The 14,103-nt window shown below is 37.9% G+C and overlaps 1 protein-coding gene across 11 annotated transcripts in view; it reads right to left on the bottom strand.

The window, feature by feature from the left end:
• Nucleotides 1–14,103, bottom strand: part of LOC133655338 (neurexin-1a) — a 237,824-nt gene that overhangs the window by 47,874 nt on the left and 175,847 nt on the right. For 10 of the 11 annotated variants that reach the window (XM_062055385.1, XM_062055383.1, XM_062055377.1 and 7 more), the window contains 2 exons: nt 378–759; nt 127–317 (listed from right to left, as the gene is read on the bottom strand). In XM_062055385.1, coding sequence (XP_061911369.1) covers nt 127–317; nt 378–759 — 573 coding nt within the window. Of the gene's footprint in view, nt 1–126; nt 318–377; nt 760–9,095; nt 9,212–14,103 lie in introns of all 11 variants that reach the window. The other variant, XM_062055388.1, reaches the window with a different exon arrangement.

Below are 14,103 nucleotides of genomic sequence, written 5' to 3'. Positions count from 1 at the left end.
GCGCACCTGTCTGTGAGCTGATTGGCTGACTTCCTTGGCATTGAATGCAATCCAAACAAAACTGCGACCGGTGTTCTTTCCAGAAAGAGTCTCAATGACCGAGGAGGTCAATAAAATGCTGCTTACCCTTCAAGTCGAGATTCTTGGCGCCCATGGTCGTCTGCGTGGTGACTTTGGTGTCGATCTTGACCGTGTGAAGGTTGTTGGTGTCCCGGGAAATGTGCACGTTGTGCCAGTGATTGTCATTCAAGGGACTGTTGGAGTTGCCCTTGATTAGGTGGGCTCCATTGCCCAGGTCAGAGATGTAGTGAAGGTAGCTAGAGCGAGGGGAGAAGAAGATCAACAAGAAGAAGACGCCAAGACGACGGCGAGCTCACCCTTTAACCAGCTCGACCACGATGAAGTCATTGCCGTCCCCTCGGTTGAAGAGGACGAGTCCGTCGGGCGAGGTGGTCTTGAACTGCATGAAGAGGTGCATGGAGTAGTACGCCTGCAGTGTGGGCAGCGTGACGAAGCTGGAGCGCGAGCGGAAGGTGACGGGGTCGGCCACGATGCTCTTGTAGCCGATGACGGCGTTGAGCTCGCAGTAGTCAATGTCGCCGTTCTTGCACAGGTCGATGTACGGCATGCCGTTCAGCGCCAGACCCTGCAGGTGCCCGATGAAGTTGGAGGGCACGGCCGGCATGAAGCGCTTCTCGGTCACGATGCCCGTCTCCACATTGTGGAACTCCAGCTGTGTGTGGTCGCCCGCCATTTGACCTGGTGGTGGGGGTACATTTGACGAATGGTAACCACGTCAGCTAAGCCCTCATATTCTTCAGCTAAGGTGCATTTTTGTCAGTTCAATTGTAATGTTGATCTGGAAATGACACAAGTAAATGGCAAAAGACCGTCATACTAAAGCACACACTGCAAAAACTGCAATCTAAGTAAGATGAAATATGTCAAATAAGGGTGATGTTTGCTTATTTTCTGTCTGATAAGATCATTCTTCTCACTAAGCAGATTTTATGTTAGTGTTTTACTTGTTTTAAGGGTTTTGCTCCTAAATGATGTCAGTAAGATATTACAGCTTGTTGCTGAGATTTGATGAGCTATATTGAGTAAAACATGCTTGAAACTAGAATATCAAGTGTTGTGTCATCAACACTCACAAGTACAATACTACTTTTTTAAAGTAACAATTTCTTATTTCAAGCATGAAAAAATTTTTTTTTTAACATGTGACATTTTAAACAATTTTGAACAGAAATAGCTCATGCACATTCAGATAAATTCTTCAAAATTACAATTAAAATTAAAGCTGCAAGCAGCGTTGGTCGGGCCCGCATATTTGGCAGGTGCTAGTCCTAAGTGGACAGTGTATGAAATCTAGCTCTAAGTCAGACCTACATAGAGGTTTTTCTTTCATGTCTCTACGATATTCGTACTGGGAGTTAGAGGAAGTTGTGTCTGTGTTTTTTTCCTAGGTGCTGCGGGGCAGTGGTTCTTTGAAGGCTCGTAAAATCAAAACCGTAGCACTTATCCAAACTGTTTCGTCAACTTTTAATCAGAAGGGTTCAATCTCTCTCCTGTAGTAGTTTGAAGCCGAAAGGACAAACGCGCTCAGAGGAGATAATGTTTGATGTTTGGTGACCGTTTTTTACAAAAATGTAGTTTTGAAGGGGAGATTGCAAACTTCCTGTTGATTTTTGCTGAAGGATGTCAATCTATGAAATGTAGGTCTAAGTGCGACCTACATAGAGGTTTTTGTTTCATGTCTCTAAGACGTTCCTACCGGAAGTTACAAGCAGTTTTGTCTGTGTTTTCCTCTGAGGAGCAGTTTTGTCTGTGTTTTATTCAAAAATTGCGCTAGAGCGCAAATTTGAGTTTTGGTTTTTTTTATTTTTTTTATTAGATCGCAATTTCCACCAGTCCTGATGTGTGTGAAAAGTTTGGTGAGTTTTGAAGTATTTTAAGGGGGTGAAATTACAGGTCAAAGAGGCAAAAATTTGTGTTTTTAGTCATTTTTTGTCTTGAAGGGGAAATTGCCAAGTTCCTGTTGGTTTTTGCCCGAGGATGTTAAATTATGAAATGTAGGTCTAAGTGAGAACTACATAGAGGTTTTTGTTTCATGTCTCTAAGACGTTCCTACCGGAAGTTACAAGCAGTTTTGTCTGTGTTTTCCTCTGAGGAGCAGTTTTGTCTGTGTTTTATTCAAAAATTGCGCTAGAGCGCAAATTTGAGTTTTGGGGTTCGTTTTTTGTTTTTATTAGATCGCAATTTCCACCAGTCCTGATGTGTGTGAAAAGTTTGGTGAGTTTTGAAGTATTTTAAGGGGGTGAAATTACAGGTCAAAGAGGCAAAAATTTGTGTTTTTAGTCATTTTTTGTCTTGAAGGGGAAATTGCCAACTTCCTGTTGGTTTTTGCCCGAGGATGTTAAATTATGAAATGTAGGTCTAAGTGAGACCTACATAGAGGTTTTTGTTTCATGTCTCTACGACCTTTGTAGTGGGAGTTACAGGCAGTTTGTTTTTGTTTTTTCCTAGGGGGCGCTGGAGCGCAATTTTGTGTTTTGGGGTTTGGTTTTTTATTAGATGGCAATTTTCGCAGGTCCTGATGTGTGTGTCAAATATGGTGAGTTTTGAAGCATGTTAAGTGGGTCAAATTAGAGTCTATTGTGGCGGCGGAAGAATAAGAAAAAAGAATAAATAATAAAACCTTACAAATTCAATAGGTCCTTTCGTCCCATTGCAAAAGGACTCCCTTTGGGATTCCTTTGACAATGGGCCGTGCGGGCCCTAAAAAATGTGACCGGGGGCCGGGCTGTATATATGCGCACTAATTGACTGAAAGAGCACGCACTTGGCGCGATGATGTCATGTTATCCATGGAAAAATGCATTTTTAGACAATATGATTTGCCTGAGCGGCTAGGAGACCCCGAGAGTAACAAGCACTTGCCTTGTTGCCTTTCCATTAAGAACAATAAATTAGTTTTAGTATAAGTTTGCTGGTTTCAAGAAATGTAATGCCGAGCGCATATCATTATGTCAAGATAATGGCACTAGCATTTACTTCATTTAAGAATATTTTTCAACATGTTGAGCACTGGCTCCCTATCGCATCCCGGACCCAATTTAAGATCAACCTGCTCACTCACCAATGCATCTACGGCAGGGGTCACCAACACGGTGCCCGCGGGCACCAGGTAGCCCGTAAGGACCAGATGAGTAGCCCGCTGGCCTGTTCTAAAAATAGCTCAAATAGCAGCACTTAAGAGTGAGCTGCCTCTATTTTTTAAATTGTATTTATTTACTAGCAAGCTGGTCTCGCTTTGCTCGACATTTTTAATTCTAAGAGAGACAAAACTCAAATAGAATTTGAAAATCCAAGAAAATATTTTAAAAGACTTGGTCTTCACTTGTTTAAATAAATTCATTATTTTTTTTACTTTGCTTCTTATAACTTTCAGAAAGACAATTTTAGAGAAAAAAATACAACCTTAAAAATGATTTTAGGATTTTTAAACACATATACCTTTTTACCTTTTAAATTCCTTCCTCTTCTTTCCTGACAATTTAAATCAATGTTCAAGTAAATTTATTTTTTATTGTAAAGAATAATAAATACATTTTAATTTAATTCTTCATTTTAGCTTCTGTTTTTTCGACGAAGAATATTTGTGAAATATTTCTTCAAACTTATTATGATTAAAATTCAAAAAAATTATTCTGGCAAATCTAGAAAATCTGTAGAATCAAATTTAAATCTTATTTCAAAGTCTTTTGAATTTCTTTAACAAAAAAATTGTTCTGGAAAATCTAGAAGAAATAATGATTTGTCTTTGTTAGAAATATAGCTTGGTCCAATTTGTTATATATTCTAACAAAGTGCAGATTGGATTTTAACCTATTTAAAACATGTCATCAAAATTCTAAAATTAATCTTAATCAGGAAAAATTACTAATGATGTTCCATAAATTATTTTTTTAATTTTTTCAAAAAGATTTGAATTAGCTAGTTTTTCTCTTCTTTTTTTCGGTTGAATTTTGAATTTTAAAGAGTCGAAATTGGAGATAAACTATGTTTCAAAATTTAATTGTCATTTTTTTCGTGTTTTCTCCTCTTTTAAACCGTTCAATTAAGTGTAAATATCCTTAATTATTAATAATAACATAGAGTTAAAGGTAAATTGAGCAAATTGGCTATTTCTGGCAATTTATTTAAGTGTGTATCAAACTGGTAGCCCTTCACATTAATCACTACCCAAGAAGTAGCTCTTGCTTTCAAAAAGGTTGGTGACCCCTGATCTACGGCAACGCCCCCTCCTACCTCAAGGACCTAGTTCCCCCTCAACCTCCTACCTCAAGGACCTAGTTTCCCCTCAACCTCAAGGACCTAGTTTCCCCTCAACCCCCTACCTCAAGGACCTAGTTTCCCCTCAACCTCCTACCTCAAGGACCTAGTTTCCCTCAACCTCCTACCTCAAGGACCTAGTTTCCCCTCAACCTCCTACCTCAAGGACCTAGTTTCCCCTCAACGTCCTACCTCAAGGACCTAGTTTCCCCTCAACCTCCTACCTCAAGGACCTAGTTTCCCCTCAACCTCCTACCTCAAGGACCTAGTTTCCCCTCAACCCCCTACCTCAAGGACCTAGTTTCCCCTCAACCCTCTACCTCAAGGACCTAGTTTCCCCTCAACCCCCTACCTCAAGGACCTAGTTTCCCCTCAACCTCCTACCTCAAGGACCTAGTTTCCCCTCAACCCCCTACCTCAAGGACCTAGTTTCCCCTCAACCTCCTACCTCAAGGACCAAGTTTCCCCTCAACCCCCTACCTCAAGGACCTAGTTTCCCCTCAACCTCCTACCTGAAGGACCTAGTTTCCCCTCAACCCCCTACCTCAAGGACCTAGTTTCCCCTCAACCTCCTACCTCAAGGACCTAGTTTCCCTCAACCTCCTACCTCAAGGACCTAGTTTCCCCTCAACCCCCTACCTCAAGGACCTAGTTTCCCCTCAACCTCCTACCTCAAGGACCTAGTTTCCCTCAACCTCCTACCTCAAGGACCTAGTTTCCCTCAACCTCCTACCTCAAGGACCTAGTTTCCCCTCAACCTCCTACCTCAAGGACCTAGTTTCCCCTCAACCCCCTACCTCAAGGACCTAGTTTCCCCTCAACCCCCTACCTCAAGGACCTAGTTTCCCCTCAACCTCCTACCTCAAGGACCTAGTTTCCCCTCAACCTCCTACCCACAGCCTCCGCTCCTCAAACACTAACCTCCTCAAAGCCATCAGGACAAAGCTACAATCAATGGGCCGCCGGGCTTTCCGCTCGACCGCTCCCGAACTTTGGAACGCTCTCCCCGACCATCTTAGAGCACCACAGTCGGTCGACCATTTTAAGAAGGGACTAAAAAGCCACCTGCGTGAGGCCAATTATAAATTACAAAATAAATTGAAAAAAGTATCTATGTCGTGCGCGCAATACAACTGTGCTGCTTTTATTTTGAAAAGTATTATTTATGGGCGTGTGTCCGTGTGTAACCTGCGAGTGAAGGTGCACACGCAGCGACAAGTGATGCACGGTTTACACCCGAGACGCTAAAAAGAGAAAAGTTGATGAAGAATGGCGTGTTTCCAACAAGACATGGACTGCCAAGCAACGTTCCCTCTAAGGTGCGTGCCTGCGCAATTGCGCACTGCTCAAGCGTCCGCTGCGCGCAGCAAATATATGCCGCGCACCAAATCAAATCCCATCTGAATTCTAAACAAAATAAACATATTTATTCTATGTAATTTTGCAATGCAACTTTGAGTGACAGTGACAACAAGCGGCCCTAACGGTGTTCGTCAACACCGTTCAATTATTGTAACGTCTATCGAGATGCTTCGAGGACAGGAATTATATCCATCACTTTATTGAGCAAAACTGTTTATATTCGGACATAACCACACCAAAAACATGAGTTTTCACACTTCTATCTGGAAAAACGAGTCATTTTCTGCCGTACAAACCAGGCCAAAAGTAACTTGTCATCTGTCACCAACACGCATAGCACTAAACCACTGGTGCGTTTATGGCCACACAAAAAGTCGGACAACTCAAACACCACACAAAGTTACACTATGACTCCTCAGTCATACGTGTGCTTATTTTACTGTCATTTATTATTAATGTTCATTTATTTATATTAGTCATGGAATGCTGTTACACACACACTATGTTGAAGTATTACTATTATTATTAATTATTATTATTATTATTTATCTTACGGTATATATAAAAAATAATATTGAGCAACATTTAATTGAAATATTGTCGATGTGGCCCTCCAGCAGTGCTCGGGTTGCTCATGCGGCCCCGGTAAAAATTAATTGCCCACCCCTGATCTTGTGTGTGTCATGATTCATTTCTATTTTAATTTTTTTTATTATATATTCTTACTTTCCATTTTTATTTGTAATACTTTGTAGCACTTTGAGATTTTAACAAATGTAAAGTGCGTAACAAATGCAACTCATTATTATTATTATTATTATTATTATTATTATTATTAAAAGGTGTCATTTTTTTCTACCAAGAAAAGTGCACTTGTTATTAGTGAGAATATACTTATTTTAAGCTATTTTTAGCTAATTTGACTTGTTTTGGAAAGTCTTGACAAGCCAAATGTTCTTGTTCTATTGGCAGATCATTTTGCTTAGTTCAAAATAAAATACCCCTCATTTTTTTTTCTTATTTTGAACACTGACTTTTTGCAGTGCAGGTGTCAAACTCAAGGCCCGGGGGCCAGATCTGGCCCGCCACATCATAGTACGTGGCCCGCAAAAGCCTGGGAAAAGTGTGTGTTAATAAAATACTTCATTTTTTCTACTAAATGCAAATAATTATTTCGATTTTGACAGGAAAAAGTGTGTATCTTTTAAACGTTATCTAATCATGCCAAATATGACATTATTACACAGAATATTACAAAAAATAAGTTAGTAAAGCTAAAAATAAACAGTTGAATATTTGCTTGTTACCTTTACGTAGGATGTATCCATTAGTTTGTACATGAAAAAAATGGAATAATCAAGTGCATAGGCAATAATGTAACAATATGAGGTGATTACTGGTACACATTTATATCAGTGTTGTCAAATGATGTATTTTTTTAAATCAGATATATTTGAATTTTGATTAATCACAGGTTATTGCTCGCATGCATAATTTTAATACAGTTTTTAAAAGTGGCCCTGTGAAGGCAGCCATTACTGCGATGTGGCCCTCAATGAAAACAAGTTTGGCACCCCTGTACTAAAGGACCCTAGTAACTTAATAAGAGAGCGGAGATATTCTACTACGTTTTTCTAGGGGCCACATTTTTTAGAAAGTTTAGGACCAGGGGCCTCGTGTATTAAGCTTGTGTAAGTACTACTGGTGTGACGGTATTGTAGATACCGCGGAATTTCCGTTTCAAAGTCCTCACAATAATACCGTGACAGTATCAGACAAAAAATTATAATGAAATATTTTCATATACATAGGGGTTTCTAAAGTGGTACTTAGTAAAAAAAAAAAAAAGTTTAGAATATAATGATACATTTTCATATACATAGTGTTTTCTCAGGTGCTACTTGCTAAAAAAAAGTATACAATATAGAAATAATGAAATATTTTCATATACATAGTGGATTCTAAGGTGGCACTTGCTAAAAAAAAAAAATTGTTTAGAATATAGAAATAATGAAATATTTTCATATACATAGTGGTTTCTAAGGTGGTACTTGCTAAAAAAAAAAATTTGAATGTAGAAATAATGAAATATTTTTATATACACAGTGTTTTCTCAGGTGGTACTTGGTAAAAAAAAAAAGTATACAATATAGAAATAATGAAATATTTTCATATACATAGAGTTTTCTAAGGTGTTTCTTGGTGAAAAAAGTTTAGAATATAGAAAAATGAAACATTTTCATATACGTCGTTTTCTAAGGTGGTACTTTCTGGAAAAAAAGGTTTAGAATACAGAATATAATGAAATATTTTCATATACATAGTGTTTTCTAAGGTGGTGCTTGGTAAAAAAAAAAAAGTATACAATATAGAAATAATGAAATATTTTCATATACAGTGTTTTCTAAGGTGGTGCTTGGTAAAAAAAAAAAAGTTTAGAATATAGAAATAATGAAATATTTTCATATACATGGTTTCTAAGGTGGTACTTGGTAAAAAAAAAATTTGAATGTAGAAATAATGAAATATTTTTATATACATAGTGTTTTCTCAGGTGGTACTTGGTAAAAAAAAAAAGTATACAATATAGAAATAATGAAATATTTTCATATACATAGAGTTTTCTAAGGTGGTTCTTGGTGAAAAAAGTTTAGAATATGGAAAAATGAAACATTTTCATATACATCGTTTTCTAAGGTGGTACTTTCTGGAAAAAAAAGTTTAGAATACAGAATATAATTAAATATTTTCATATACCGGTACATAGTGTTTTCTAAGGTGGTACTAGGTAAAAAAAAAAGAAGTTTAAAATATAATGCAATATTTCCATTTATATTGTTTTTAAGGTGGTACTTTGTGGAAAAACAGTTTAGAATACAAAATATAATGAAATATTTTTTATATACATAGTGTTTTTTAAGGTGAGACTTGGAAAAAAAAAGTTTAGAATATAGAATATAATGACATATTTTCATATAGTTTTCTAAGGTGGTACTTTAGAATATAATGACATTTTCATATACGTAGCTCGAAGTACTATCTTTACAAAACATTTGATTGTATCTTGCCACTGTCCTGTGTCATTTCCTGTGTCCTGTGTCCTGTGTCATTTCCTGTGTCCTGTGTCATTTCCAGCTAACAACAAACCCCTTAACCAAATAAAAATGCACTGAATTTAATATTGGCCCGGGTGACAACAGTTTTGGTGCAAATATTGTTTCATCACCAATCAGTAATAACAAAACGTGTTTCACAGCAATCTAGTATGTAAAAAACAACATGAATTATTAGATTGTCTTTGCACCATTGGAATTAGCACAGTTCATAGATTTGTGGTTATTGAAAGTGTTTCTATATGCTAAACAAGGGTGGGGAAAAAAACAAGTTGTGGTTACCTTCAACGGGCTGCAGGTCGTCCACGGTGAGCTTGAGGCTCTTGCCGCGCCGGACTACCCTCACCGTGTGCCACTCATTATCATTGAGACCCGAGCCCGCAAAGATGGTCTCTGGCCTTTACCTACACATAGCCCGGAGCGCCATTAACATATGCACAGGGACAGGCGAGAGATGCAGAGAGACAGAAGAAGAAAAAAAGCGAGGCAGCACCAGCAGATGTTTAGTAAATGAAAGTGAGAGAAAAGGTGTGTTTAGGGCGGAGGAGGGAAAGAAGGAAGGAAGCACACAAACACCTCCAGTCGATGAACACAGATGGATGACGTCAATGTACCGCTAGACCAGTGCTTCTTAACCTGGGTTCCATCCAACCCTAGGGGTTCGGTGAGTCGGGCTCAGGGGTTCGGCGGAGGTCAAGCCACACCCGACTTATCGTGTAAATACAAACTTCTCCCTATCGCCGTTTTACGGATACAGCAACAGCTGACTGATTTGCAGGTGTGTCATTTGTTGTGAGTTTATGCAGTGTGTTGGTTTTGTTGTTAGAACAAGGTGATGTTCATGCACGCTTCATCAAGTGCACCAGTAATAAAACATGGTAATACTTTAGTATGGGGAACATATTCACCATTAATTAGTTGCTTATTAACATGCAAATTAGTAACATATTGGCTCTTAACTAGTCATTATTAAATACTTATTAATGCCTTATTCTGCATGGCCTTATTATAACCCTAACCCTCTAACCCTGACTCTAACCCTAACCAAATAACTCTAAATTAAGTCTTTGTTACTTAGAATATGTTCCCCTAGTGTCCAAATAACTCTAAATTTAGTCTTTGTTACTTAGAATATGTTCCCCTAGTGTCCAAATAACTCTAAATTTAGTCTTTGTTACTTAGAATATGTTCCCCTAGTGTCCAAATAACTCTAAATTAAGTCTTTATTACTTAGAATATGTTCCCCTAGTGTCCAAATAACTCTAAATTAAGTCTTTGTTACTTAGAATATGTTCCCCTAGTGTCCAAATAACTCTAAATTAAGTATTTGTTTCTTAGAATATGTTCCCCTAGTGTCCAAATAACTCTAAATTAAGTATTTGTTACTTAGAATATGTTCCCCTAGTGTCCAAATTACTCTAAATTTAGTCTTTGTTACTTAGAATATGTTCCCCTAGTGTCCAAATAACTCTAAATTAAGTATTTGTTACTTAGAATATGTTCCCCTAGTGTCCAAATAACTCTAAATTTAGTCTTTGTTACTTAGAATATGTTCCCCTAGTGTCCAAATAACTCTCAATTAAGCATTTGTTTCTTAGAATATGTTCCCCTAGTGTCCAAATAACTCTAAATTAAGTCTATGTTACTTAGAATATGTTCCCCATACTAAAGTGTTACCAAAAACATATAACTTTGTCTTGAATTTGAAAAAAACACCATTTTATTTTCCACTAAAGAAGGTTGGGTGAATGCGCATATGAAACTGGTGGGGTTCGGCACCTCCAACAAGGTCAAGAACCACTGCTCTATACGTCCCACGTATTTACATGAACTGGGGCAGTACTCCACCAAACCTCATGGTGGCACTATACACACGCGGCGAGAGAACGGTGAGCTCTCCAAGGTGCTGATGTCTTCCTCCACCCGCACACCACATAGTCCACTGCACATTTGACAGCCAGAAGCCACGCCGTCCCCACCCGCCAACATCGACGCACACCAGCCTGACAAGAACGCACATGCGCAGTCCTCCAACACCCCCACCTATACCCCCACCCCCCACCCCCTTTTCCCCTCCAAGCCTTGTTGGTTTGAGCGAGTCTGCTAACAGTGACCTATTGGAGGTAATGACGGGGGAGGCGAGAAGTAAACTGACCCGAACACAGTCTGCAGCAGAAAATGTCAAGCATCACTCTCGGGCTCACACACACACACACACACACACACACACACACACACACACACACACACACACACACACACACACACACACACACACACACACACACACACACACACACACACACACGCACACACACACACACACACACACACACAGTCAATCACACACACAGGTGGCGAGGCAAACAGGCGGGCTGACACGGAAGCACAATTAAAGGCGAGGGGCGGATAGCAAATGGACGCAGAGCCATGTTTGTTTAGGTACAGAGGCGCTGGGTTCCCCTGGGGAGTCTCAGCTGTGAGCATCTCGTCCTGTTACTATGGATCACTGCTCTGCACTGAGGGGAGGAGAGAATATGTGCAGGCATGTGTGTGTGTGTGTGTGTGTGTGTGTGTGTGTAGAATATGTGCAGGCATGTGTGCGCCCCCCCCCCCCCATCCTCTTTTTTTCATAGGAATGCTATAAAGAATGAAGACAGGCTGACATGAGAGCGACGCAGTGATCTGTGTCAACCTGGGAACAGAAAGAAGCACAAGAACACACACATTTGCAACACACACATCGAGGGGCTTTTTGGGTCAGTGAGCGCTGCCACATGGTGAGCGGGACTGACGCCGGGCCGGACGAGGAAATCGATGCTCAGTGCTGCAGAAGCAGGGGAGGGGAGGGGAGGGGAGGGGAGGGCTGTTGGTTTAAGATGCAATAGTAATCGCAACCATTAACGGACGTGCAGCGAATGCGGATTTGGGCCACGCCGAAGAGAGAAAAATAACACCGAGTCTGAAAATGTTGCTGATAATACCAGAAATAAAAGGTTTACTATCAGAATTAGGTCACAATATTACAAGAACGTTTGTTTTATTTTATTTTATGAGAATTAAATTGCAGATTTAGTATAAAAACATGTTTTTTACTTGGACATAAGGTTGCAATATTGCAAGAATTATCTTGAATTTTATAATAATTATAAATTGTATTTATAAGGCGCCTTTCTGAGCACTCAAAGACACAATAAAATCAAATTGGATAAAAACAACAACAACAAAGATAGAGAAGAAAAGATGATTACAATGAATAAGCAGTCAGTAGCAGGTGTGTTTGGAGTCTTGATTTTGAAGAGGGATGTTGAGTCCAAGTTACGAAGGTCTGGTGGCAAAGACTTCCAAAGATGTGGGAGATTATTGCATTATCTTGCAATTTTACAACAAAAAAAAGTTATTTTTCTAAATAAATAAAGCTGTAATATTATGAGGAAAACAATGAGGAATAAAGTTGCAATATTACAAGACCTATTTTTAAAATGAAATTGTAATATAGGAAAAACTCACCAAAAAATCTGATGTTATGAAAATATTGCTAATAAAATAATGTTGATTAAGAAAATGTAAATCTTTACTGGAAAACGTATAAACAATGCAGTAGGCTTACGACTTTTAATTATTTATTTTTTACATTTTGTGATATTATGAGAAAATATGTTTTTCAATGAGAATTAAGTCACAATATTAAAAGAAGGTTTATTTTATCTTATGACAATTAAGTGTCAGTGTCAGGATAAAAAGAAGTGCTTTTATGACATAATAAAACTCCAGAATACGGTTGCAATATTGCAAGAGTTTTCTTTTCTTTTATGACAATTATCTTGCCATTTTAGAATTAAAACAAGTTTTTACCACATAAAATAAACATTTTTTTTAAAATGAATAAAGCGGTTAAAAAAACAAACGTTAATTTTACAGGAATAAAGTAATTTTAAAGTTATTTTTCAAATAAATGTGTAATATGAGGTAAAAAAAAGAACAAACTAAAAAAAAAACAACGCATAATATTATGAGAATATTGCTAATAAAAGAATACAGATAAAGAAAACATGCAGTAAGATTTTTTGGGACTTTATCCACATCATACTGAATTGTTTTGGAATTTTTTTCAGAATTTTGTCGCAATTTTAGGATACAAAATATTTGTCTGACTACATCATATTTTTTTTTCTATTGGCATATTCTGAAAACAAATATATATATTTGACCCAAGAATAAATTCTACATTTTAGTGATTGGACTCAGAGATGAAAAAGCCATGTTAGAATATTGTTGTTAAACAGAATATGCAAGACAGATAGTGTCATTTTATGAGAAAAGTACAAACATTAATTTTTGTTTATTGTCATCTTATTGTGACTTTTCCCCCTCTGCAATACTACAAGATTACGTCGCGATCTTAGTATGCAAAAAAAGTTGTCTTATTTCTAGGCCAGTCAAAGTTAACGCGTTGTGGCACGCAATTAATCGCATTAATCATGTAGACGTAATGTAGATTTATTTTGACCGCACTTGTTACTGTACCTGACCAGTGGAACGTGCAAAGACAAATGAGACCACTCCCACTCCCACTGGTGTGGTCACTGGCAAATTTAGCTGCAAAATACACCCGGAAGTGACTTTGCATCAAAATTCTTACGGAGTTTTTCAAAATGTTTGTATAGCAATTGCATTTTGTCAAAACAGAGTTCACTGAAATTATGCAAGCAAGTTTTGGACTGAGATCAATCGTGATTAATCAAAATTCTAAACTGTGATTAATCTGTTTTTTTAATTAAAATAATCGAAAATAAAGACGTTTTTCGTGCAAAAAACCTTAAAACTTCACAAAAATAAAATGAGAACATTCGGTTGGAAAAAATCACTCACTGAGGACCTAATACAGGGGTCACCAACGCGGTGCCCACGGGCACCAGGTAGCCCGTAAGGACCAGATGAGTAGCCCGCTGGCCTGTTCTAAAAATAGCTCAAATAGCAGCACTTACCAGTGAGCTGCCTCTATTTTTTAAATTGTATTTATTTACTAGCAAGCTGGTCTCGCTTTGCCCGACATTTTTAATTCTAAGAGAGAAAAAACTCAAATAGAATTTGAAAATCCAAGAAAATATTTGAAAGACTTGGTCTTCACTTGTTTAAATAATTTCATAATTTTTTTTACTTTGCTTCTTATAACTTTCAGAAAGAACATTTTACAGAAAAAAATACAACATTAAAAATGATTTTAGGATTTTTAAACACATATACCTTTTTACCTTTTAAATTCCTTCCTCTTCTTTCCTGACAATTT

The sequence above is a fragment of the Entelurus aequoreus genome, linkage group LG08, assembly GCF_033978785.1.
Source record: "Entelurus aequoreus isolate RoL-2023_Sb linkage group LG08, RoL_Eaeq_v1.1, whole genome shotgun sequence".
NCBI classification, from domain to species: domain Eukaryota; kingdom Metazoa; phylum Chordata; class Actinopteri; order Syngnathiformes; family Syngnathidae; genus Entelurus; species Entelurus aequoreus.
This window is presented reverse-complemented; position numbering and strand designations above follow the sequence as displayed.